A 27,040-nucleotide genomic window follows, 5' to 3' on the forward strand; every position below is an offset into this window, starting at 1 on the left:
GAACACGGAGCTTTACGTTCAGCAAGTACATTAAAACAACACACAGTAAAATCGTATTAACAACAAGTAAGTGAAGTGAGGTTTAGTTTATATAACAAACTAAGAAGTTTAATTCAATTACCAACTAAATTTGAAATAGAACCTTTACGTCCAGGAAGTATATTAAAGTAACACAGTTAAATGGTTTTAACAACAAGTAGGCAAGTTTGGGCTTAATTTATATAACAAACTGAGAGGTTTAATACAGAAGTTTAATTCAAATGCCAACTAAACTTGAAATGGAAGCTTTGCGTTCAGCAAGTGACAGGAAACAGGTTTAACATTCCGTTTCAGTGTTGTGAAGTGGCAACAATCCCAGGAGCCTGCCTCAGCCAAATCTTACATTTGCAGCACAACACGTCGTTTTATTCTTTTGAAACTATCTGTCTTTGTACGGACACCAACGCTGGCAGTTTTATCCGGTTAATTTCTCCATTGCGTTTGTTCACTTACTGAACATATGTTAAAACAGTATGTAGTATAAATTGATTGTTATCGAAACACTCGAAATAAAGTAATACTGTGTGCAATTTGGGGTCTTAAATTGTACTTTATAAAAAAGCTGTAACAGTCAGTGTTCTAAATGTTTTGCTTGTTTGCGCATGCGCTCGGAAGTGCGCGTTATGTTTATTTGTTTGTCCATAAATAGTTTTTTTTTCTAAAAAATCTATGACGACAGTGTCATTTTATAAAGGACTACAATAACAAAATTTAAACGTCGTTGTTTTACCACGTTGCGACGAATCATAGCGACTTGTCATGATTATTCACGCCCTCTGTCGGAGATCACGAATTACAACTCGGTTCTAAAACATTTTTGTGGAAATTTACATTTTCTACTAATGTTTATGAATTTGTTTTTATAGATTTTATTTTAATAATATTAATCTGATGTTATTTTAATTAAACTGAAACGTGCAAGAAAAGGCAAAAAAATCCTATTTTCTCCAGTATAGCTCAGAAAATTCTTATTTAATTCACTCGTAAAAGATGAATAAACTTTGTCGTTTAAAACGTTGCTAAGTAATAAGCAATCTGTTAGTTTTGTTTTACTACTAGCTTAACGAATAAATACGAAATTAATAGTGTTAAATAAACGAGTCGCCATTATTATGTTAATATCTTTATAACATTTTAAAAAATAATTAATCAAATTAAGATCCCTTCGGGATGGTTAAACATCGCATCAACTCTGTGTCGAGGGTTGGAACTTATCATCTTCTCCAGGCTTCTAGAAGCTTTAAGATGTTAGATTAAACATACACTCTTCATCGCAACATTATCTGTTCTTAATTTTACAAGTTGGTGCTTTTAACCTCATGTCTTCAAATTAAAACCTGAAAAAGAGGATAGATATCAATCTTTGAAACGTAGTAATGTTGAAATGTTCGAAAGCTGTTACTCTTTTAGAACGTCTATCAACAATAATACTTTTAAGTTTAACTATAGTTATACAATTGAGTATAGTACTACAAAGTGTACTATGTTACATTATATCTATCCTCCTTTTTGCTGAGCCACTTTTTCTGGCCTCAGACTGTAGTTCAGGTGTAAAACAAAGTGTTACAGATTAAAGGGAACAAACGTTTAACTCTGGGTTAACTGCACTTATTAATTTGTTAATCTGTATACTTTTATTAACCGCTATGTTCAAGACTATTAATTGGTAAATACTTTTTATCATTTCATAACAATTACATAAACACCAAAGATGTATTTTCTCGAAACTGTTTGCTTTAATCTATTATTTCATTAGGCCTACTATACAATTCATAATGTGAATACCACCACAGGGCGTACTTTAAACACACTTTTAACAGAGCAATTACAGTTGGATCAGCTTCACCTTCACACAAAATGAGGATTTTCCACTCCAGTGAAGCCCTCTGTTTAAATTAGCTCACCCTTGTGTGTTGTAACTCACGAAGTTGTCACCCTTTTACTGCATTTCAAATGAATTAATCAACCCCCTCTCCTGTGGGAGACATTTCAATTCCCGTGGCGGGACCTGGGGTAATTTTTTTGTGAGAATGTAGTATATAATATGCGATACATACGGTCATAATAATTATCGTCATGCTTAAAAATGTAAACATTTGTCAATGTTTAAATACGGCAGGTTTACTTCAATTGGATTGTACAATGTAATGTAAAACAAATTATTTGTTAAGATATTTAGTAAAAGTGAAGACTTTGTGTGTTTTAATATCGACGTTGTATCGTTGTCGATTACTTGTAGTTAAAATGCAGTGTGACGTAATACAAATATTAAAATAGTATTAAAAACATGAACGTGAACTTAATCAAATGTGCCCACTCTGTATTTTATTGACAGGGCAATGATTAATTGGGCTCTATAAATATAACATCCACTTAGCCTACCAACTTCAGCTCCGTCTGCACACGGCGTGTTCCAAATTATGGCCGTGCAATTTCTCTTTGTGTTTTAATGGGAAATTGTCCAATTTTGTATAGTTTATTCAACTTCATTTGTACCTGTTTGCTCATATTATGAGTGAGTGTATTTAATGGTTTTACTGTAGGCAATTAAGATTTTCATTCCACGACAAGGAGCATTAAATATTTGACAAATAGGGCGAAAAGAAATAAAAAACATACTTAAAGTATTAATATTGTAATATAGCTTTTCTTCTTTTACTAATAATTTGAAAAGCATTTTGGTTTACGATTCTTTGAAAAAACCTTTTAAAGAATTGCAATGTTCTTCCTACTATTTATGATATACTGTAATTCTAATCGCACTATTAAATACCCGTTTGTTTTGTAGCTATAATCCTAATTGATTTAAATACAAAGATGTATGTAGTACAGATTTCCAATGGCGCAATGTAGCGGGTACAGCGGTTTTCGCAATATAACCGAATCAAGCAACGTTGAGCGTCGTGATCACTGCCAATGGCGCAGTGTAGCGGGTACAGCGGTTTTCGCAATATAACCGAATCAAGCAACGTTGAGCGTCGTGATCACTGCCAATGGCGCAATGTAGCGGGTACAGCGGTTTTCGCAATATAACCGAATCAAGCAACGTTGAGCGTCGTGATCACTGCCAATGGCGCAATGTAGCGGGTACAGCGGTTTTCGCAATATAACCGAATCAAGCAACGTTGAGCGTCGTGATCACTGCCAATGGCGCAATGTAGCGGGTACAGCGGTTTTCGCAATATAACCGAATCAAGCAACGTTGAGCGTCGTGATCACTGCCAATGGCGCAATGTAGCGGGTACAGCGGTTTTCGCAATATAACCGAATCAAGCAACGTTGAGCGTCGTGATCACTGCCAATGGCGCAATGTAGCGGGTACAGCGGTTTTCGCAATATAACCGAATCAAGCAACGTTGAGCGTCGTGATCACTGCCAATGGCGCAGTGTAGCGGGTACAGCGGTTTTCGCAATATAACCGAATCAAGCAACGTTGAGCGTCGTGATCACTGCCAATGGCGCAATGTAGCGGGTACAGCGGTTTTCGCAATATAACCGAATCAAGCAACGTTGAGCGTCGTGATCACTGCCAATGGCGCAATGTAGCGGGTACAGCGGTTTTTCGCAATATAACCGAATCAAGCAACGTTGAGCGTCGTGATCACTGCCAATGGCGCAATGTAGTGGGTACAGCGGTTTTCGCAATATAACCGAATCAAGCAACGTTGAGCGTCGTGATCACTGCCAATGGCGCAATGTAGCGGGTACAGCGGTTTTCGCAATATAACCGAATCAAGCAACGCTGAGCGTCGTGATCACTGCCAATGGCGCAATGTAGCGGGTACAGCGGTTTTCGCAATATAACCGAATCAAGCAACGTTGAGCGTCGTGATCACTGCCAATGGCGCAATGTAGCGGGTACAGCGGTTTTTCGCAATATAACCGAATCAAGCAACGTTGAGCGTCGTGATCACTGCCAATGGCGCAATGTAGCGGGTACAGCGGTTTTCGCAATATAACCGAATCAAGCAACGTTGAGCGTCGTGATCACTGCCAATGGCGCAGTGTAGCGGGTACAGCGGTTTTCGCAATATAACCGAATCAAGCAACGTTGAGCGTCGTGATCACTGCCAATGGCGCAATGTAGCGGGTACAGCGGTTTTCGCAATATAACCAAATCAAGCAACGTCGAGCGTCGTGATCACTGCCAATGGCGCAGTGTAGCGGGTACAGCGGTTTTCGCAATATAACCGAATCAAGCAACGTTGAGCGTCGTGATCACTGCCAATGGCGCAATGTAGCGGGTACAGCGGTTTTCGCAATATAACCGAATCAAGCAACGTTGAGCGTCGTCGTGATCACTGCCAATGGCGCAATGTAGCGGGTACAGCGGTTTTCGCAATATAACCGAATCAAGCAACGTTGAGCGTCGTGATCACTGCCAATGGCGCAGTGTAGTGGGTACGGCGTTATCGCAATATAACCGAATCAAGCAACGTTGAGCGTCGTGATCACTGCCAATGGCGCAGTGTAGTGGGTACGGCGGTTATCGCAATATAACCGAATCAAGCAACGTTGAGCGTCGTGATCACTGCCAATGGCGCAGTGTAGTGGGTACGGCGGTTATCGCAATATAACCGAATCAAGCAACGTTGAGCGTCGTGATCACTGCCAATGGCGCAGTGTAGTGGGTACGGCGGTTATCGCAATATAACCGAATCAAGCAACGTTGAGCGTCGTGATCACTGCCAATGGCGCAGTGTAGTGGGTACGGCGGTTATCGCAATATAACCGAATCAAGCAACGTTGAGCGTCGTGATCACTGCCAATGGCGCAGTGTAGTGGGTACAGCGGTTTTTCGCAATATAACCGAATCAAGCAACGTCGAGCGTCGTGATCACTGCCAATGGCGCAGTGTAGTGGGTACAGCGGTTTTCGCAATATAACCGAATCAAGCAACGTTGACGTGATCACTGCCAATGGCGCAGTGTAGTGGGTACAGCGGTTTTCGCAATATAACCGAATCAAGCAACGTCGAGCGTCGTGATCACTGCCAATGGCGCAGTGTAGTGGGTACAGCGGTTTCGCAATATAACCGAATCAAGCAACGTCGAGCGTCGTGATCACTGCCAATGGCGCAGTGTAGTGGGTACGGCGGTTATCGCAATATAACCGAATCAAGCAACGTTGAGCGTCGTGATCACTGCCAATGGCGCAGTGTAGTGGGTACGGCGGTTATCGCAATATAACCGAATCAAGCAACGTTGAGCGTCGTGATCACTGCCAATGGCGCTACAGCGGCGCAATATAACCGAATCAAGCAACGTCGAGCGTCGTGATCACTGCCAATGGCGCAGTGTAGTGGGTACGGCGGTTATCGCGAGAGCGTAGCTGCTGCTTGGGTGGTGATCGCTGAGCGATCCTGTCCTTGCAAGCAGCCCGCCTGCTCGGCCGTTGGTGGTGGTTCGGAAGTCACCTTTAAGCCGTTGGTCTCCAGGTTAAGTGCTTGTGAGGGCTTCTTAGCCTTAACTTCGCCTGGTAAAATAAAAACATCCTTCAATTTACTGATTATAGTACACTTTGTGCAGGAAATGTTTTGAAAACCAAGGTACGTACCATAATTATTCATGAAATTAAAAATATCGCTGTTATGGAAATATCGAATGTACGTATTACTAATAAAATAGTTATAAACTGTCAGTAATGCATTTAGCTCTTTAAATACAGCATGTGTTGTGGAAACAATCTTGTTTTTCAAGAAATTTCCTTCCACATTGGTTTGAAACACGTAAAGTCGCAGCTCATGAAAGGATCTTTCTCTAGTTGCTGGCGATGAGAAGATACGAACGATAGCTAAATCTGTATTGTTCTCAAAGATCTTCCTTAAGTTTTATTTACTGCAATGGAAAAACCGTATGACTGGTAATTGCATCTTAAATTGCAGTAGAGTGGAATGTATTCGTGAAGTAGAAATGCCTTGTTGTTGTGTAACTTGGTTTAGAACTTTGCAGTCGATTTCCTCGCATTTCAGTTCTGTCGACAATTGATTTTGATTATTCGTATTTCTTATAAGCATCGCAATTGCATTTTCTGTTAGAGATAATATAAGAGTGGCAAGTCACTAATGTACTAATCGGATATTCGGTTTGGTTGGAATAGGTCTTACTCATTGTTATCGCCACATAAAACTTGTTCAACATTAGATTAGTCATTTGATGCATAATTTATGTTTTGAAATACTGTAAGTTATCGGATAACCGTGTTCATTTCTAAGAGTTGACATAGTTCCGTCAGGAACACAACGTGTCCGGGATGTCACGAATGTTATTACGTATTCAGTTACTGACCTAGAACCAATCAGCTATGGGGCATTTCCATCACATCAATACCCAAATCAATTTAAAATTTAAACTACTATTAAAATTGATAAACTAACGCAAAGAAACTTAATTTTACTTTCAGTTGATTTATATTACAGGTCAAAATGTATTATTTAATTTATTTACATTGTTACAATAAAACATAGTGTACAACTTTTGTGGCAGGATCAGCCAATGACAGTAACAGAAGAATTTTCATGAAACTTAAGATCTGTAATTTATTGACCCGAAATTTCATTAAAATGTCATTAATCATGAAAACAATACATTACATGTGGACATTTCAAGTAGTTAGTGAGCACTCTTGTAACCTGTAATATTGTAATCTATCTACTCCAAATATGAATGGCTTAATAACGGATACTGAAACTTTTCGTCGAGGTAAGTAAAGGTTGTATGAAAGCGTTGTATAAAGTTCCAAGTTCCAAAGGCTGGAGGCTATTCCAATGAATGCACTCGAAATGCATTTATCTGCAACAATCGAACAAATGTTGTCCACATTCTGCGTGTGCTTTCAAACGGAATACATTCGCTTCAGGGAACCTCACTTAGATTCTCTCAGAACTGCGTTGTTATAAAAACGTACTTGTTCTTCATTTGTCCCTTTAAAAATGGTTTAGAAAATAATTCAGCTTACAATATTCTGTATTAGAGTTGGCAGGACAAGTTCTTTTGTGTTAATTATTGTAGGTTGTTAGATATTCATTCCATTACTCAACATTATCTCTCTGAAGAGGACTTAGGACATTGAAAGAGTGTTGAGGGGTCAGTGATATCGAACGTCAAGGATGCTCTAGCTTCTCGCTACCATTCACTCGAATACTCAACATTACATGTGTGAAGGCAGAGTTAGAATATTGTAAGGGTGTTGAGGGCCGGGGTCGGCGATATCGAACGTCAAGGATGCTCTAGCTTCTCGCTACCATTCACTCGAATACTCAACATTACATGTGTGAAGGCAGAGTTAGAATATTGTAAGGGTGTTGAGGGCCGGGGTCGGCGATATCGAACGTCAAGGATGCTCTAGCTTCTCGCTACCATTCACTCGAATACTCAACATTACATGTGTGAAGGCAGAGTTAGAATATTGTAAGGGTGTGGAGGGCCGGGGTCGGCGATATCGAACGTCAAGGATGCTCTAGCTTCTCGCTACCATTCACTCGAATACTCAACATTACATGTGTGAAGGCAGAGTTAGAATATTGTAAGGGTGTTGGGGGCCGGGGTCGGCGATATCGAACATCAAGGATGCTCTAGCTTCTCGCTACCATTCACTCGAATACTCAACATTACATGTGTGAAGGCAGAGTTAGAATATTGTAAGGGTGTTGAGGGCCGGGGTCGGCGATATCGAACGTCAAGGATGCTCTAGCTTCTCGCTACCATTCACTCGAGTACTCAACATTACATGTGTGAAGGCAGAGTTAGAATATTGTAAGGGTGTTGAGGGCCGGGGTCGGCGATATCGAACGCCAAGGATGCTCTAGCTTCTCGCTACCATTCACTCGAATACTCAACATTACATGTGTGAAGGCAGAGTTAGAATATTGTAAGGGTGTTAAGGGCCGGGGTCGGCGATATCGAACGCCAAGGATGCTCTAGCTTCTCTCAAATACTCAACAAGGGCCGAGACTAAATATTCCACTGAACAACAGAATGTCCCAGACGTGCTCTCAGATACACCCTTTATATCTCACTTTGACCTTTAGTGCCCAGTCGGCTTATTTGTACCTGCATTGGCAGTTAACATTGTTCAATTGGACGTGATCTGTATTGATTTGAACACATTTGACATGATTTTCTCAATGTTTATGTTGTTTGTAACTGGTGAATAAATGTTAGTGGTGAATAAATGGATAAGCAACCGTAATTAATTACGTGCACAATTTTTTCGCACCTTTGTGATTTTTGTAATGGTATACATAATTTAACATTTTAAAACCTTTTGAAAATATGATTTTTAAACCTAAAACTCTACATTAAGACTAAGATAATAAATCGATCTTAGCCTTCAGAGCTGATATATATATATCCATATAATTTCATCCCTTAAATTATGCTCTGATTTAAAGTAATGTCACGTTGCCTGGGACGAATCCTTGGCAGACCTTAAAAGGATACAACCTTTTAAATAACACAGTCCTACAGCCCTTATATGAACGCAGAGTATTCCCGTGAAAATACTTCCCTTTAATTTGATTCTACGGCATGTTGATAGTGATGCAAGCTGGTAAACTCGAATGTTGACAAGGATCCCGCTTAAAACAACCACAAATTAATTTTTTTTAAGCGAAGACATAAGTAATAAAATAAAAACTGCTTCAGCAGAAGGGTTAAGGACCTCCAAATGCACTGCTGGCTTTAATCGCCAGGAACAAAAAAAGTAACAACTCAACTATCATTCACTGTACAATACGTTAATATTTACGAAAAGTTCTCGGCTTAGTAACATACCGCGAAATGAATACTTACGGACACTGCACGCGGGAATTTGGGTTGCTGGCTGAGACAGGCTAACGGATTTGTCTAACGGATATTACTACATTTTTACCGGAAGTCGTGCATTCAACTCAGAAACGTAAAAAAGAAACGTTTATGTCAATTGTTTAATGTACTATAACATTTTTATAATTATTAAATATAGTACAAGTACTTTAGTCTTTTTGCTCTGTTCTTGTGAATAAAACATGGACACGTGAAGTATAAAATACACTAAATTCCGTCCCACTGCCTCTTTAATCAAAGCCTGCCTTTGCTGCTCCCTGTTTGCTTATAAGGACCAGCAATCGGTGTTCTATAAAGAGAACAAATATTGCAATTCTCGGTAATTGGGTAGCGGATTCCTCTCGCTTCGTATGTATTAAAGTTACACCAGAGAGAATATTGGGATTTAGTTTTGTATCAACAAATGTATTGATTGAATTTGTTGATCTCTTTTACGATCAAAAGATGAAGAAGTGAATTATTTTCAAACAGACTTAAATTAAACCTAAACATTGATTGTATGTTACAGAGGTTCTCGTACAATTTGTTGTATAATTCTCAGAGGAACTTTAAGCTGTTGATCCAAGACCAAACTTATGCTCACGTGTGACTTTTATTAAAATTTAATTTATATTTGGTTGCTTATTAGATTATTTTAAACTAACCGTGTACACTTATTGAAGTCTTGATTAATAGAATTTTGTAGGACTAATAAATAATTTGGTGTTATATAATTTCGAAACTTTTAACAAATTGTCAGATCCTACTGGAAAAAATAAAATAGGCCTAAAGTGTTATTAAACAGGAGATTCAAATTAAATATGCTTCTGTCTTATTTATACTCATCGATGTAGTTGTCTGTTTTTGTTACAAACGCTCCTTTCCATTTGTCGGTTTTTGAATGTAATGAACAGTAAGGAATGTCTAATTGTACCAAGTGAAGTTAGGGCTAAGAATCCCTCTCTAACACTTAACTTGGGGACCAACGGCTTAACGGTGACTTCCGAACCACCACCACCAAATGGCCGGGCAGGCGGGCTGCTTGCAAGGACAGGATCGCTCAGCAGTCACCCATCCAAGCAGCAGCCACGCTCTCGCGATAACCGCCGTACCCACTACACTGCGCCATCGGCAGTGATCACAGTGACGAAAGTAACCAATATATACATAAAATACAGGGTGTCCCATGAAGAAACGGAGAAACTGTGAGGATTTGTTCTTACGGTGAAAATAATGAAAAAAGTTCATATACACATAGGTCCAGAAACGCTTAGTTAGCGAGCTATACAGGGTGAAAGATTTCGCCCAGATTTCAGTTCCACCGTTAAAAGGGAGCCCTATTAAATTATTTTGGGCGTTACCCAGGACGTAAAAGTTAATGTATATTAAGCTATTGAACTGAAAAATTGAATAAAATTGGTACCAGACCTCTAGCTGCAGTAATTTTTAAGATATCTGAAGAAATACACAAAATTCGGTGTCCAAAAACAAGTTTCATTTAGGTTTCAAGTAGATTAACTTGGTTAAATGTGTAACAAACTCGTAAAATTCTAGGTCTGCAACTAAGCGTTTCTAGACCTATGTGTATATGAACTTTTTTCATTATTTTCACCGTAAGAACAAGTCCTGACAGTTTCTCCGTTTCTTCATGGGACACCCTGTATAATGATTTTTATCATTAATACATTACAAAGTTCAATTAAATATCTTAAATAGTCAATATTCCTTTATTATTTTCCACATTAAAATAGTTTTAAAATATAGCTAGTTGAACAATACAACTCTAATCAAACAAAGTGCATGGTTTTGTTCATACAGAAGTCTGATGTCAGCTGGGCGTGGTCGTGTCACCGAGTGCAGATTGTTTCATTGTATTTGTCTGTCTATATTTACTGTGTGGTGCACCACAAAAAAATCGATGAATCGTCCTTTTTTAGTAAAAACGTGTGCTAAACACGCAGTGAGATTGCAGATCCATGATTGAGCTATATTTGGTCTACATTTTATCATACACTTGATTTAATTTTATAAGTGAAACATACCATCACTGTCAATGCTTAAAACCGATTTGGTTAAAGGTGTTGTAAATTTGGTTAAAGGGTTTCGCAGCTAATAGAGACGCCGGTGTATTTAATTGCAAACTTTATAATTACAACATAAGTTACTGTTGCGTTTTGCAAAACTTAATTGTCCCAATGTTTTTATAGTCTAATAGTTTTTATTGGTGCCGTATAGTGAATAAATCATTGTTTGGAATTTTGAAATAAACGTATCAAATAATTATACATGTTAATTTTCATTCTAAGGGTTTAAAAATTGCTTAAATTTTATTTATGTCATCTATAATACAGTCCTTATGTGGACTTTAGTATTTATAATTTTATCTGGAAAGACTTTCCAATATAATAATATATACTACGTAGGCAAATATTATCACCGAGTTATAAATTATATATGTACAAAACTTAGCACGTTATGTTTACACTATTCGGTGAAATAATAAACCAATACTAGCCTATGGTAGACATCATAGCTAAAGTGAGCAAAAGCAATTAATTTTGTAATTGTTAATACTTGTGTAAACAGAAATTAATCTAGATTAGTACGCTGATAAAATCAGTTTGGAATTCTAATTTAAGATTAATACCTAATAGTCAGTGTGTAATCCAAACCTAGATTGGTAAGCTAATAGAGTCGGCTTGTAATCCAAAGCCGGAATAACAATCTAATAATAAGTTTGAAATCGTAATGATGGATTAGCAAGCTAATAGATTTTGATTGTAATGCTACCTTGGATTAGTAAGGTAATTAAATCAGCTTCTTATCCAAACCTGCTTAGTAAGCTAATAGACGCAGCTTGTAAACCATACCTGGATTAGTAAGGCAATAGTAATTGTTTACTCTGTACTGGGATTAGTACGCAAATAGGGTCATTTTGTAATCCTAACGTGGATTAGTAAGGCAATAGTAATTGTTTACTCTGTACTGGGATTAGTACGCTAATAGGGTCAGTTTGTAATCCTAACGTGGATTAGTAAGGCAATAGTAATTGTTTACTCTGTACTGGGATTAGTACGCTAATAGGGTCAGTTTGTAATCCTAACGTGGATTAGTAAGGCAATAGTAATTGTTTACTCTGTACTGGGATTAGTACGCTAATAGGGTCAGTTTGTAATCCTAACGTGGATTAGTAAGGCAATAGTAATTGTTTACTCTGTACTGGGATTAGTACGCTAATAGGGTCAGTTTGTAATCCTAACGTGGATTAGTAAGGCAATAGTAATTGTTTACTCTGTACTGGGATTAGTACGCTAATAGGGTCAGTTTGTAATCCCAACGTGGATTAGTAAGGCAGTAGTAATTGTTTACTCTGTACTGGGATTAGTACGCTAATAGGGTCAGTTTGTAATCCTAACGTGGATTAGTAAGGCAGTAGTAATTGTTTTACTCTGTACTGGGATTAGTACGCTAATAGGGTCAGTTTGTAATCCTAACGTGGATTAGTAAGGCAATAGTAATTGTTTACTCTGTACTGGGATTAGTACGCTAATAGGGTCAGTTTGTAATCCTAACGTGGATTAGTAAGGCAATAGTAATTGTTTACTCTGTACTGGGATTAGTAACGCTAATAGGGTCAGTTTGTAATCCTAACGTGGATTAGTAAGGCAATAGTAATTGTTTACTCTGTACTGGGATTAGTACTGTACTGGTAATAGGTTAGTACACTAATAGGGTCAGTTTGTAATCCTAACGTGGATTAGTAAGGCAATAGTAATTGTTTACTCTGTACTGGGATTAGTACGCTAATAGGGTCAGTTTGTAATCCTAACGTGGATTAGTAAGGCAATAGTAATTGTTTACTCTGTACTGGGATTAGTACGCTAATAGGGTCAGTTTGTAATCCTAACGTGGATTAGTAAGGCAATAGTAATTGTTTACTCTGTACTGGGATTAGTACGCTAATAGGGTCAGTTTGTAATCCTAACGTGGATTAGTAAGGCAATAGTAATTGTTTACTCTGTACTGGGATTAGTACGCTAATAGGGTCAGTTTGTAATCCTAACGTGGATTAGTAAGGCAATAGTAATTGTTTACTCTGTACTGGGATTAGTACGCTAATAGGGTCAGTTTGTAATCCTAACGTGGATTAGTAAGGCAATAGTAATTGTTTACTCTGTACTGGGATTAGTACGCTAATAGGGTCAGTTTGTAATCCTAACGTGGATTAGTAAGGCAATAGTAATTGTTTACTCTGTACTGGGATTAGTACGCTAATAGGGTCAGTTTGTAATCCTAACGTGGATTAGTAAGGCAATAGTAATTGTTTACTCTGTACTGGGATTAGTACGCTAATAGGGTCAGTTTGTAATCCTAACGTGGATTAGTATGCTCATATAGTCCACTTATAAACTGTATAACAGTAAGTTTATTAATTAATGTAGCACAAAATATAAGTTAAACAATTTGTAGCGATAATGTTAGAGGAAATGAAAATCCAAAAGTAAATTATTTGTCTTTAAGGTATGAAAAAAATAATACACCTTATTGAACAAAACGTTGTAAAGGAGATTTCGACGATACCTGGAGTTGCTTATTCTAAAACATTAAAAAGCACAGTAGATGTGAAGTGTGCTCTGTAGACAATCTACTCTCTACTCAGTATCTCTCCGTCTTGATTTAGTAAAGACATTTTACATATTTAGTGAGCTGAGCGATTCGCTTACAATTGTCGAGTGGCCTGCACAACCAGCAGCAGCAGCAGCAGCATTATTATAATTCACATAACTTTGGCCTGTATTTAACATTCACCCTCGCTCCTGACAATTCAATTGAGATCGCTTATGTTTTATTCATTATTTTAGTCGGTAATATCTGCATTTCATTGCGGGCTCCTTGCTGCTTTATAACTAGATTAGTTTCCACTGAGGAATATAATTAAGGTAATGGGGTTGTTTGAGGCGGCGAGTTGGGTAAAAATACGCTTTGTGCCTTTGATCGCTATAGTTTTCCGTTCGTAAACAATAATTGAACTCCAGGAATGATGTAGGCCGGATTTAACAAAGTGTGATTACTATGAAAGTGTTACAGAATTACACTTAATGATGAGATTCTTATATTTCACGTAATATGGTCAAACTTCAAAATATAGAATTTAAAAAAAATCTGCAATTTGTGGTTGTTAACAAGAAGATGAGAACCGGAACTCATTTGTAATACTTTAAGCGGCTTGTGGCCATTTAGGAAATCCTTGGTGTAATAGTGCAAATAAAAAAGGTAAAAACTATTAACAGAATGTGATGAGTTATGGTTTGGGTTCTGGTTAGTGTTCTTTGTCACTTAGGAATGGGATGATTCAGAAAATTGTAACTACCAAAATTTGTCAAAGTCGGTACAATGTTATAACTCTAGAGCCCGTTGTAGTGAAACTCGGTGAGTTTGAATGTTGATTTTACCTTCAGATCAGCTTCCATTTAACGCAGCGTCTGGAATCTGATGCTGTTAAACGTTACAGACTTGGTTCCTGGATTCTGGAGCCATGTAATTTTTCGTTTTGAGCTTCTTCGTCGTTGATTTTATTTTCTATCTCATCAAACGAACATGGCTCTTGTCATGTCTGTAACTTCATCAGATCCCAGACGCTGCATTAAGAGGAAGGTGAACTCTTCAGTTTAACATTCATATTAAATCAACCCCTCCAACCATGGTGACATTGATTTTGTCCCCTATACGAATAATGGTATACCTTGTGCAGTTTTACGCTCTAATTTTTTATTGTAACGTTATGAGAGATGTCTCATTTTTAAATGTAATAAATACACATTCAGATGCTTTATAAAATTTTTTGTAAAGTGAATATTTTTTGAATATTTAAGCAATGAAGACCAAAAAGTGTTTTATATATATATATATATATATATATATATATATATATATATATATATATATATATATTCTGAGTAAGCCGTAAAAATGCCAGAAAAACTAAAGAAAATCTTGGATTTGTATTAATTTATGTCTTTAAAATGAGACTATATACTCGCACAATTCTACGAATAAACATAAGAGCGTTAAACTGCTTGAGGTTTAACATTGCTCTTATGGGTAAAGCTCGCAGTCATTTTACTACAACCGGCTTTTAAGGTGATGTAGATGAACGTTTTTATAAATCGTGCAATTTCAAATCTCTAATGTCTTTAACCAATTTGTAATATATTTCCTATGAACGTTTTCTCTCTTCTAAAGTTTGTTTTCAACTTTGTTCATTAGGAAGTAGTGAAAGCATTCTCCGATACTAAACTAAGGTCACATGATGTGAGGGAAGTCTAATTGTTCTGAAGGTTCTGGTAGTCGATAGGTAATGTGACGAGTGATGGTAGTGACAGTGCGTGCGTGACGTGTGTGCTGGTGACATGTGACGTGTGATGCCGTCACCACAGAACGGTTCAGTGGGTGGTGTGGGGTGGCGCCGGACCCCCAACAATGCCAACCAGAGTGTACTCGCCCTGCTGCAGACCATCTGCGGAGGAGACACCGCCGACAGCATTGTACGTCAGCTCAAACTGCCCACCAAGAATGGCCTCAAGACCTGCGCCTGTGTCGTGCACCTCGTCCTGCTTCAGGTACCTACCGAGCGAGATTGTAACACTGCAAATCAGTAGCTACTTTGGTATTATACGGAGGCCGCTCTGTGCCGATCTACTGCTTGTTATCATGGGATGTCCTGTAATTACAAATAGAACAAAAGGTAAAGTTGACCTTTACGAGCGCTTACGTGACGTGAGCTTGAATTTGGGTACAGCTCGAGAGATTCCGTGTGGTCCTCGGCCCGACGATGCGCAGTAGCCTACTGGTCATGTGGAGTGGAGGGGGAAGTCGCGAGCTCAGTCTGTGAGCCGGCTCCCCTCCACCGCCGCTCCCCCTCCTTGCCAGCCGCGGTTCCCCTCTCGCGCATCTAGGAGACCACAAAGAATGAATCTCTCGGCCTGTACTATCTCGAAGGATCCTCACTGATGGCCGGAGCATTTTCGATCCGATATAAAAGGAGAAATATAAAAACCTACTTATATCGCGTAATAACAAGTGGTAGGCAAGGAAATAGTGGTCTCCGGATATACCAAAGTACCCGATTTTAATACTGCAAATGAAAAATAAACTGGTTTTGTCAAAACCAAAAATGTTGTGAAATTACTACGAACAGCCCTTTTTAATGATTGTAAATTGTGTTCTGATTTGTGTTGGTTCAGTAGAATAAGATTATGTTGGAGTTATGACAGGTGGATTCTATAACCAATTGTTGCTTGCATTCCGTCTGCTGATAGACTTCATCCTGTAATACGCACACAATTAGTTACGATGTCGTGCTTGGTTATACAAGCATAATGATGGGACTTTTTATTGATAAATTGGTTTGAGAATTGCGAATCTATATAGTTGGGAATGAACTGCTGAAAAAAGAGATGGTAAATATCTTGCCTGCTGTATAAATTATAGAAACCATCTACTAGTGAACAGTTTTAAGTAAAATATTGAAGAAGTGTAGATGTGAATTGAGAAGCTATAATTTCATAGTAGTATAAACTTGATAAATCACTACTTCTGGTTTATTTCTCCGTTTTCTCAGCTTCCTTCTCATAATGCACTACCTCTTGTATATGTTGGAATAATTGGTTTTAGAATACTGTTTAGAATTTCCAGGTCTGATTTTCGTTATAAACTTTACAAATTTAGACACTTCTTCTCCAATTTCACCTCCGTATTTCACCTCTTAATTCAGATTTTGCCATATCCTGTACCTTAGGAGTAGACACAACGGCTATAAAATTGCTTGATGCTCTTTTGAAAAACGATATTATTTCTTACATAACTCGTTTTCCCCCGCAGTGGGCTGATCCTTCGAAGAAATTTTCTTTCTCTTGATCTCTTAAAAAAAACATTAACCAACTTTTAAAGCTAAACAAGATCTAATGTTTTTGTCAAGTACTAACTCTTCTAAGTTCCCTGCGGAAACTCTGTCTGACTGGAGACGTAAAGGAACGATTTTAATTTCTTGCGAAAATTATTTCTGAAAGATCAATTTCGAGTTTTGTGTTATTATCTGCCTCTCATTTTTTATGAAAGAAAAAAAGTACAGTTTGCCTGTACATTGCACAAAAAGTGCACAATCCGTTCACTAGATTATTTGTATACTCCAGTGTGCACTATATTGTCTTAACTATAATTTTTGTGGACCAAGGAAGTCTAAAGGTATTGGAAAATTATTTAAAGTCTTATTAAATGTATGGCTGTATTTAATTAAAAACATTTCGAAAAACACAAAGATTTACTAGATGAGTGTTTATTGATTAGAAACGTTCTCGATGAGTTCCATATGTTTGGGGAGCGGCCGGAACGACATGAGTAAGTCAATTAGAGACCCAAGAGCTCTCTAAGTGAGCCCATCGACAATACAGTTAACAGTAGGAGGCTATTTTGAGGCGACTCTGTTCTGTTAAGTGCTCCGTATGGACACAGTTCCTCAGAGCAACTCACAGCACCCATCGCCTCCTGCTGACTATCGCAGAACACTGTCGAGACTCGCGTGTTTGTGTTTCATACATCCAGGGTGTCCCGGGAGTCAATGATAACACCGCTTAGTTTCAGAAATATTAACACTTTCTTGAAAGTAAAAAAAACTGCTACAGTAGATTAATATTACTGTAATGTTACAGTATGTACGACTGCTACTAATCTAGGATTATTTATATTCTTTTCTCTGAATAAAGTCACAGTGATTATGTAACCTGATGTAATATTAGTAATAATTATACAAACGATTGTTTGTGTTCTAACTTAATGTATTGCCATGTGCAATTAGGAGCATAGTTTAGAGATAAATGGTATGGGCACAGAAAAACAAAACTATAGACCTTTGGCTGTGGTGTGAGCCACTAAATACACCACTTGTCTGTGGTGTGGGCCACTAAATACAGCACTTATCTGTGGTGTGGGCCACTAAATACACCACTTGTCTGTGGTGTGGGCCACTAAATACACCACTTGTCTGTGGTGTGGGCCACTAAATACACCACTTGTCTGTGGTGTGGGCCACTAAATACACCACTTGTCTGTGGTGTGGGTCACTAAATACACCACTTCTCTGTTCACAGTTCAAATCATCTTTATTTCGAAAAAATATAGTACAAATGTTGCCAAGTGCTGTAAAACATGTGTGGCAAAAAATATTGTTGGCACAATTCTTAATAGCTTAAAATGTCTCTGGTCTTGTGTGGAGGCTATGCTATACCGAGAATAACATTTGCAAATCAAACAAAACAAACAATTATAAATAATTTAACAAAACTGGAGTAACAATAACAGATAAAGAATAACTGAGTGACAATAACAAGGAAATCAATAACAACATGAGTGAATAACAAGAAATTGCAATAATAACAGGATAAATACAACATCAACAAGATAAATGCAACAACGACAAGATTAATATAATGCTTAAATAAAATTAATATATAAAAGTAACAATAATGACCACTAAATATGCCGCTTGTCTTGTGGTGTGGGCCACTAAATATACCACTTGTCTGTGGTGTGGGCCACTAAATATACCACTTGTCAGTTAATCAAACATAGATGTTTTATTAGTTATAAAGATTGTAGTTATTTGTTTGGTTACAGCATGGACTGTCCTTAAACTTTAGGTTACAATGGATTTAGAAGTTCTAACCTCACAGGGGATGAATGCCACCACCGATTACACAAATAACCAAATTTCTATTAGACCAGATATTTTTCACTATGGTAATTTAATCTTTATGCCATAATGTATAATATATTATTTTATCTTAAAAGTTCTGTACACCTTGATGGCCATAATGTCAAATGTGGAGGAGGTAAGAAGCTGGTAGTTTTGTGTATCCCTGCCATGCTCGAGCTCCCCACGTGAGAGGTGTGAATCAATTGCAAGGGGACGTCCTCCCCTAATCATAAATCCCCTGCTCCACCACATCCTCGACACATTCCTTACGTGGCACCGCCATCACGTGGTGTAAATGTTAAAACTCTGTTCATATCCGACAGTTGCTCAGTGGGTATTATTCTGTAGAACCCGCGCAGTGAGGTCTAAACTGCCATACCACAGACTGCTTGATTACACACAACACGTCCTCGTCTAGAAAAATTCCAAGCTTCTCAACTTCTGCGACGTATTTCACATTAACTCCTTTTGAACCTCCCTATGGAAGAAATGCCAATGTAAATCAGTTGCAAAGAGATCATCCTCTTATATAACAATTCTCAGCTTCTCAACTTCTTCGACATATTGCAAAATTTAAAAATTGATTTCTTCATATACACTCTTACGATAATCTTACAGGTCTTTTGGCAGGTAACACGATAAATTTTCTCAAGAAATTCTCTTGTTTTGCAAAGTCAAATTAAAAAAAAAAAAAATTAAATTATGATACACTTAGTTTTTATCATAGCATAAAAAAGCACCATGGATGGACCCATGGACATTTTTTCTAGCTAAAATATTATTTATTTTTTTTTTTTTTGTTTAAATACATTCAAAAATTTTATAATACAATGTTAGACAAGTAGTTTTTAGGATATTAGGTTGAAACTATTGAACATCAATGTGAAAGTTGTTTAAAAGAATGTTCAATTTCATACAAATAATCCAAAATTAATTGCATAGTTTTATAGTTCTTAATTACAAAGATATTAATTATACGAGTTTCCTGTTTTGTGAACAGTGATCGACTGTTTCATTAAAATCAGTTTTTCTTAAAACTGCAACAATTAACGTTTCTTGGAAGACTGGTGATTATTCTCGAGAGATTTCACTGGTCTCAATTTGGGTACATTAATTTTGAACAATAAATTACTATTGTCGAGAGATGTTATTGGTGCAATGTCTCATCAATATGTATGGTATTTTTAATTGTGATATTCCTTTTATTGTTTAATATTTAAGTAAATAATTTTTAATGGGCTACGTAGAAAATTAAATAAATATGGGATCTAAAGTGAAGAGGTTAGACTGGATCTGTATTTAATGTAATAACCTGGTTTGAAATAGTGGGACAAATCAATGAAGCTGTGTTCCAATACTGTTTTTCAATCAACTCCAGTTCGAGCGATGTGCTGTGTGAACTGTGCCCGAGGGACTAGGATCCATACATACCCAGAGCTTACCTGGGAGTATGTTACTGTTATTAAATTATAGTTTCATCATTGCATTTGTCAGTTATAGATTTAACGGAACTCATGTTTAATGGATCGATCTGACCTTTCAGAATCCCAGTATGATGATAAAAACTGCTGTTTTTTCGGTGAATGTACAATTGTGTTATCCTAATCATATAATATATTCGAAAGTGCCTATGTTTGTTTCTTTTGCTTTCACGCGAAACTATTATACCGATTGAACTGAAATTGAACATGCACATTCTTACGGTCCCTGGTATGAATATAGACAGGCCTGTTCATATTTCGAAAATCCCTCCGGGTTACGCCCCACTGGTCTCTAAAGTAGCGAAAAATCCCATCTCGGTCTCTTAAGTCGTGGAATATTATTTGAAAGATCCTGTTAAATGCAATCAACTGTTTTGTGTAAATATTGTTTTATGGCAGTAAAACCATATGTTTAATTAATTTACAGCTACTTTTTTTATTTTTTACATTTATAGTGTTGAGAGCATGGAGTAATATTGATATTACCTAGATAAAAAATTAATGTTTTAGTAAAAATACACGTATAACTGTACAATTTAGCAAATATTAAATATACAGTGCATGGCCAGAACTGTAACCATGCAGATACAAAGTTACTATATAGCGTTTACTGTACATTTAAAAAGTGTTATAAAACCCATCTAAGTTATATTCCCAAAAGTAGGCTTTTGATACCTTTATATGTACGTATATTTTTTTCTTTATCGGAAAACAAGGAAATCAACCATAGAACGAAAGATACGAAGACCGGTTTAAACTAAAATGGCCATAAATACATACTTTGTGACAGATGTTCTTGATCGCAAGGCAAACTCTACATTGGCGTCGGAAATATGTCAGTCGAACCAGAAGAAACCGTTGCCGCAGGTAACTGCTATTTGTATTTTTAGATCGAGGAAACAAGATAAATCAACTATGGCACAAAAAATACAAAGGTCGGAATAAATTAAAATGACCTTACATTATACACTTTTTGAAATATTTTCTCGATCGTGACAACAAGGCAAACTTAACATTGGTGTTGGAAATATAATTCACTCATGCTCATACAAAATTGCATACGAAATTGTATGCGAAGCCGTGGGTAACTGCTAGTCATTAAATAATGTTGTTATTCTATTCTGCTTTGTGAATTATAATCGATGGCAATTCGCCGGATAAGGGAATTTCTGTGTTCAGTGAATAATCGGATGTGATGTATAAATCAGGTCGACGGTTAAAACCTGCGAAGTAAGCTCTAAGTGGTTGTGCCCAGAATGATTTATCTCCGAGATCACTCAATAGCACCGGAGCTGTAGCAACGTAGCGTAACACTCCCTAATGGCAGGTTAATGTTGCAGGAGTTCGCCACCCTGACCAAGGAACTGAACCAGGCGAGGGAACAGCTGCTGGAACGGGAAGAGGAAATCTCGGAACTGAAAGCTGAACGGAATAATACTAGGGTGAGTTATCATCACTTTTTTTTCAGAGAGAAATTTTTATCGGTAAATTATGTTTTTCTAGTAATCTTACAGGTGTGGCTTTTGTACGAAAATGGCATTACACTACTGTACATTGCACTACTGTACATTACACTACTATACATTACACTACTGTACATTACACTACTGTACATTACACTACTGTACATTACACTACTGTACATTGCACTACTGTACATTACACTACTGTACATTACACTACTGTACATTACACACTGTTAACCCAGTTCTCAAGCAACACCATTTAGCATTAATCATGCCAACACTACATTGGTAAGTAACGTCAGAATGTTTAGTGCGATCGTCACTTATTAGTAAAAAAGTTAATAGCGGAGGTTTTAGAATGTTTATTTTTTTAGTTCATGGGTACTTTGACATCACATGGAGGCATTTCTGTCCCTATCTACTACTTGTTATTACGCGATATCAGTAGGTTTAGGTTAGGTTATCAAAATATGTTACTAGAAGCCAAAGTTAAAGTTACCTTTACGAGCGCTCACGTGAGTTAAGCTTGAATTTCGGTACTGTCGTGTCGAAGGATGTTTCTCTTTTTGACCAGGAGTTCGTGATCTGACGTCGGAAAAGTACCAATGAAAATGCCCCCTGGCCATCAGTGTGGGCTTCGGTTGGGTTTTGATTTTGGGTACTATCTTGGATCTAAGGACGTTTTCCTTTTGCCGCTAGAAGTGCAAGGTGTCGCCGATGAATTTAGAACTCAAAATGGTCAGGGAGCATTTCCGATCGGTTCTTTCCCGACCTCAGATCACGTCCCAGATCTTCCAACGTTTCCGAAGTTAGATCACGTGTCCGCCACCCCGCACTTCTGGCATAAAAAAGGATCCTTCGAGATAGCACCTAAATTCAAGCTCTGATCACGTGAGTGCTCGTAAACTTTAACTTTTTCAGTTTATAATACGTACGTATGTATTTAATTACATATCACGTAATAATAAGTAGTAGATAGGGACAGAGAGGCCTCTATATAATACCAAAGTACCAGTTTATGTTCCACAGTGGGAAACAGTAGGAAGATTTGTAAAATTTAAAAAATATTTTTTTTTAAATATTTTGATTTCAGTAAAGATTGGCGCACATTTAATGCGTATCTGTGTGAAATTCTTTTTCCCACCAGCTACAATTTTAAATGTAAATATTAACCGTTTTAATCGGTACCACTGTTATTGCTGTAATGATGTATCCAAACTGAAGTGTGAAAAGAACTCAGTAGGGCGTGATATATCGTCACAATGTTGACCTCAGATGTCGAAGCGTATAAAGATCAGGCGTGCATCTACATGTTCCTGTCTACCAGTTCATGAATATGTAAAAATAATTATCGTACACCAAAGATTCTTTCAGTACAAACCACTGTACCCACTTGAAAAGCTACCTCTTCATACTACCACTTCCTTTATACGTGAACCTGAACTATTCCATTGTGCTACAGAGGGTGCTTTGATAACTAGGACCATTGCATAATATTTCAACTGAATGTGTAATCTTTTTTTGTTTTACATAGAAACAATGCTGTTTTTTTTTCAAACTGATTTGATTTGAGTTTGGGCTGTAAGAGGAAAAAACATTAGTTAGAGAATAGTGCGTCAAAATTAATATATGCATCCTTAAAGAATAGTTTTAACTGAGTAAGCAAAAGATTTAATAAAAAATTCCTTGTGTGGAAATTAGCTGTATTAATACGTGAATACAACACATTAATTGGCAGTGGATATAACTACTGAAATATTCATAAAAAATATGCAATCAATTAAATTTTTGCCAACATTACGTTTGAAGTTCAGTTTTCTTAAAATCTAACGTGGTATTTTTCTATGAAGCTAATATACTAGTAAGAAATTTTGTTTTTATGCAACGCTGTTCTGCTATATTACGATTTACCTTAATCTGAAAATATTTGATTTATTGCTTTATAAGCTGTGAAACTCCCAGTTCAAAAAAAATATTTAGTTTGTTTCTCATCAAATTCGTAAAACCAAAGTGTGGAAGTTAAAAGCTGACAATTTCTCAATAAATATATACAGTAATGACATCTTTTTAAGTAAGTTCTGGTTTTAAATAACCAAATTTGACTACTGTAAATATAGCGTGCATAGCCAGATGTTAGACTTGTCCAACTACGAAAAGAAGCAACCTCAATTAATACTTTTGTTTTAAATATGAACTTTTTAGGAGGGTTTTCAGTGACATGTAAGTTACTGGTTAGATTTATGACCATTATAAATTAAACTGAGGTACTAAAACTAAATTTAAACTATGCTACCAGCTATCCTATATTTTAGTTCATCATAGCATGAAGGGGGAAAAATGTGACAGATCCAAGTAGTAGTTCAAGCCGAGAGATTCCATGTGGTCCTCGGCCCGACGATGCGCAGTAGCCTACTGCTCATGTGGAGTGGAGGGGGAAGTCGCGAGCTCAGTCTGTGAGACGGCTCCCCTCCGCCGCCGCTCCCCCTCCTTGCCAGCCGCGGTTCCCCTCTCGCGCATCTAGGAGACCACAAGGAATCTCTCGGTCTGTACTATCTCGAAGGATCCTTTTTTCGCCAGAAGTGCGGGGGACCGCATAGAACCTCTAGGCCTGTAATTGAATGACCATCCATTAAACTTTCGTGATCTGACATTCTAATTATTTTCAACTGTAAAAACTGGGTCATTTTTTCTAAGAATAAAGAATGGATATGGTTTTGAAATTTGGAAAATGATGATGAGTTAAGGGGAATTGAAAACACTACATAATTGAGCATTGTGTATGATAACAAAAATGAATGTACAGGATTTTTTAATTACTAAATGACTTACTTCCCGATCAGCTCTAGTATTTTTTCTCAGAGTTATGGTATTTTACAAGTATATGCAGTGTGCCCACAAAGTCATGTCACACTTTAGTTGTTTATAGCTACTCTATTATTGACCACAGCTTTAACACTCAGGCACGTCAATGAAGCTAAATTAAATTTAACAGCTGCTCATAAGGTTTTGTTTTCATTATTTGAGTTAGCCATCATCATCTTAGTAATGTGTCTCTAACGTTTTTGCTAAGAAAGGGCCATTGTGTTTTGTGGCTAGCAAATTTTAATTCTGTTATTTCAGTGTGATATAAGTATCATCACCTATGGATGGGAAAAGAAGTTTGAGAAAACAAGCTTACTGGCTTTAATTATTACCGGGTATTGGACACAACGCGGACAGGTAGGTTAGAAACAGGAGATGAAACCGTCAAAAACATTCAAAACCGTTTCTTAATAAGTTCAAAAACTATACGGAAACGCAGGTGTGAGTTGAATGTCCCTACGGTTTTGAAAGTTTTGAAGAAAAGACTTAAATTTAACGGTTGTAACCTCAATTATTGCATGTTTTGTAGCCTGATGACAAATTAAAGATGTATGACTTTGCTCTTGCTCTTCTGTTTGAAAACGGACTGGATTAATATTTTATAAACTGAGTTGTTTTTAGTGATGAGGATACCTTTTAACTTTCTGGAAATTTGCACCGTCATAATGTTCCTAAAATGAACACTGAAAGCAATGAATCAGAGCTGCAATTGAATCAGTTGCTCTAGATGTCCTGCTCAATATATGTGGCAGGAGATCAAAGCCCGCTTAGTCGTCTGCAGGACGATTCATGATGCTCATGTTGAGCTCAGATACACTGACACAAAACTGTTTAAAGTACTTTTAAAGTAATCGTATGTTAGTCTCATTCTTGTGCTATATATACTTGGGTAAATAAATTTATTTTAAAGTATGACATTAGTTTGTAGACACACTGTTTATATAGGCAACAAACAATAAGTATAATATATATAAGTCAATAATACTGATAGTGTTAGTAAGATTAATTGAATTGCTACATTTCATTACCATTTTTATGAAGGCTATTATAGTGTGGAATCTCTGGACATGATTTATTTAATATTTTTAATGTAAAAGAATGATTGATGAGTTAGGCAGTAATAAGCATATTACTACAGCAGACACTAAGTTTTCACTACATAATCAGTTATAAATTTTTGTATTATGAAGTTGCAATTAGTTTATCTTGGGTAAACTTTTTAAAAAATTTTGCAGTCATCCCCTTTAAAATAACTTCCCTGAAGACAGAAAATATTTTAAAATGTTTTATTACTCCATAAGAATTTTAAAGAAGGAAAATTTTGAAAAATCTTTAATAATTAAAAATAATAATAATTAAAGCCTAATTATTAGGCCCAACAAAAAATGGTAAGATAAGAATGTGATCTTTTACAGTAATATATCATTTATGTGTATTAGTAATGACTTTAGGGAATTATGTACATTTTTTAAAGGCTTTGTGACATAAGAAAACAAAATGTTTAGCAAAATACAATTTATAGTATAGTTAAAAGTTTTAAAATAAAATATTTACTTAAAACATAACATATTTTAATATTATAAAATATGTTACTTCCTTCAGTCGTACTTCATGTACTTACTGTAAAAACTTCAAAATCCTTATCTTCAGCTGATGCTGAGTACAAGAATGAAAATATTACATAAAAACTTAGAATGACTAAAAGCTTTATTGTGTTTCTCGTCAAGAAACTTGTAAAGGACTGTAACAAAATGATTTTTAATTCAAAATATCATTCAGTCAAATACATATTGTAACACTTTAATAATATCTAATTGTTTGGTTACATTGGATTTTAGAACACTGGATGCCATTTTTCTATTCAGAAATGTCCTCCTATTAAACTAGCAAATTGCTTGGTATATTATGCTTTTACGTCATACATCCCTTACATTCAAGTACTAACATTTAAAGCCCAGTAAATCCTTGTGTAAATATGGGAGATTCTTTAGGATAAATTATAAGTATCAGAGAGTTCTTATTTTTCATTATAATCAAGATAATGGAAAGTAGCAAAAGACAGCAAACTGTGCTTGAAAACATTGGTGTATGAGAGAAAGTGAAAATGCGAGTTGACAAGATGGTTAATTTTTTTTAATTTTCAATGCTTTCAACTCTGGATATCCATTCCATTTTAAAACTTCAATTTAAAGTGGAATAGTGTAAAATTTACTTTGCATCATTAAAAAAACTATGTGTACTTCAAAATTCTCTTTGTGAAAGGATATGATTACAATTTTAAACTTTAGTTCTTGGATTTGTTATTAAATCATTTTAAAGTATAATGTTTCATATCTCACTTGAGAGTTTAATATATTAATAATAAATAATTCAAATATTAAGTTTGGCCAAAAGTAAAATGTGTGATCTTGTGACTTTGGGATAGTCAAGGAAAACAACTTAATATTACATATTCATGTTGTTTACTAAATGATTAAGATATAAGTGTTACCTTCTGGTTATACCTTCTTAAAAATATAAATTGGTTCAAATATATTACAAAGTTATGTTATATTACTATTAAATAACCCAAAATCCATTTTGTAGTAGATCATGAAATTTATGTTTACAATGTATAGTCAATAATAAGATTTTATA

The 27,040-nt window shown here is 36.4% G+C and overlaps 1 protein-coding gene across 12 annotated transcripts in view; it reads left to right on the forward strand.

Annotated features, from left to right (window-relative positions):
* The window catches only part of LOC124360822 (liprin-alpha-1), a 204,530-nt gene that overhangs the window by 96,667 nt on the left and 80,823 nt on the right, over window positions 1-27,040 (forward strand). For all 12 annotated transcript variants that reach the window (XM_046814752.1, XM_046814750.1, XM_046814756.1 and 9 more), the window contains exon 2: window positions 21,416-21,517. In XM_046814752.1, the coding sequence (XP_046670708.1) occupies window positions 21,416-21,517 (102 nt within the window). The remainder of the gene's footprint in view (window positions 1-21,415; window positions 21,518-27,040) is intronic.

This window comes from Homalodisca vitripennis, chromosome 4, assembly GCF_021130785.1.
Source record: "Homalodisca vitripennis isolate AUS2020 chromosome 4, UT_GWSS_2.1, whole genome shotgun sequence".
In the NCBI taxonomy this organism is placed as follows: Eukaryota; Metazoa; Arthropoda; class Insecta; order Hemiptera; family Cicadellidae; genus Homalodisca; species Homalodisca vitripennis.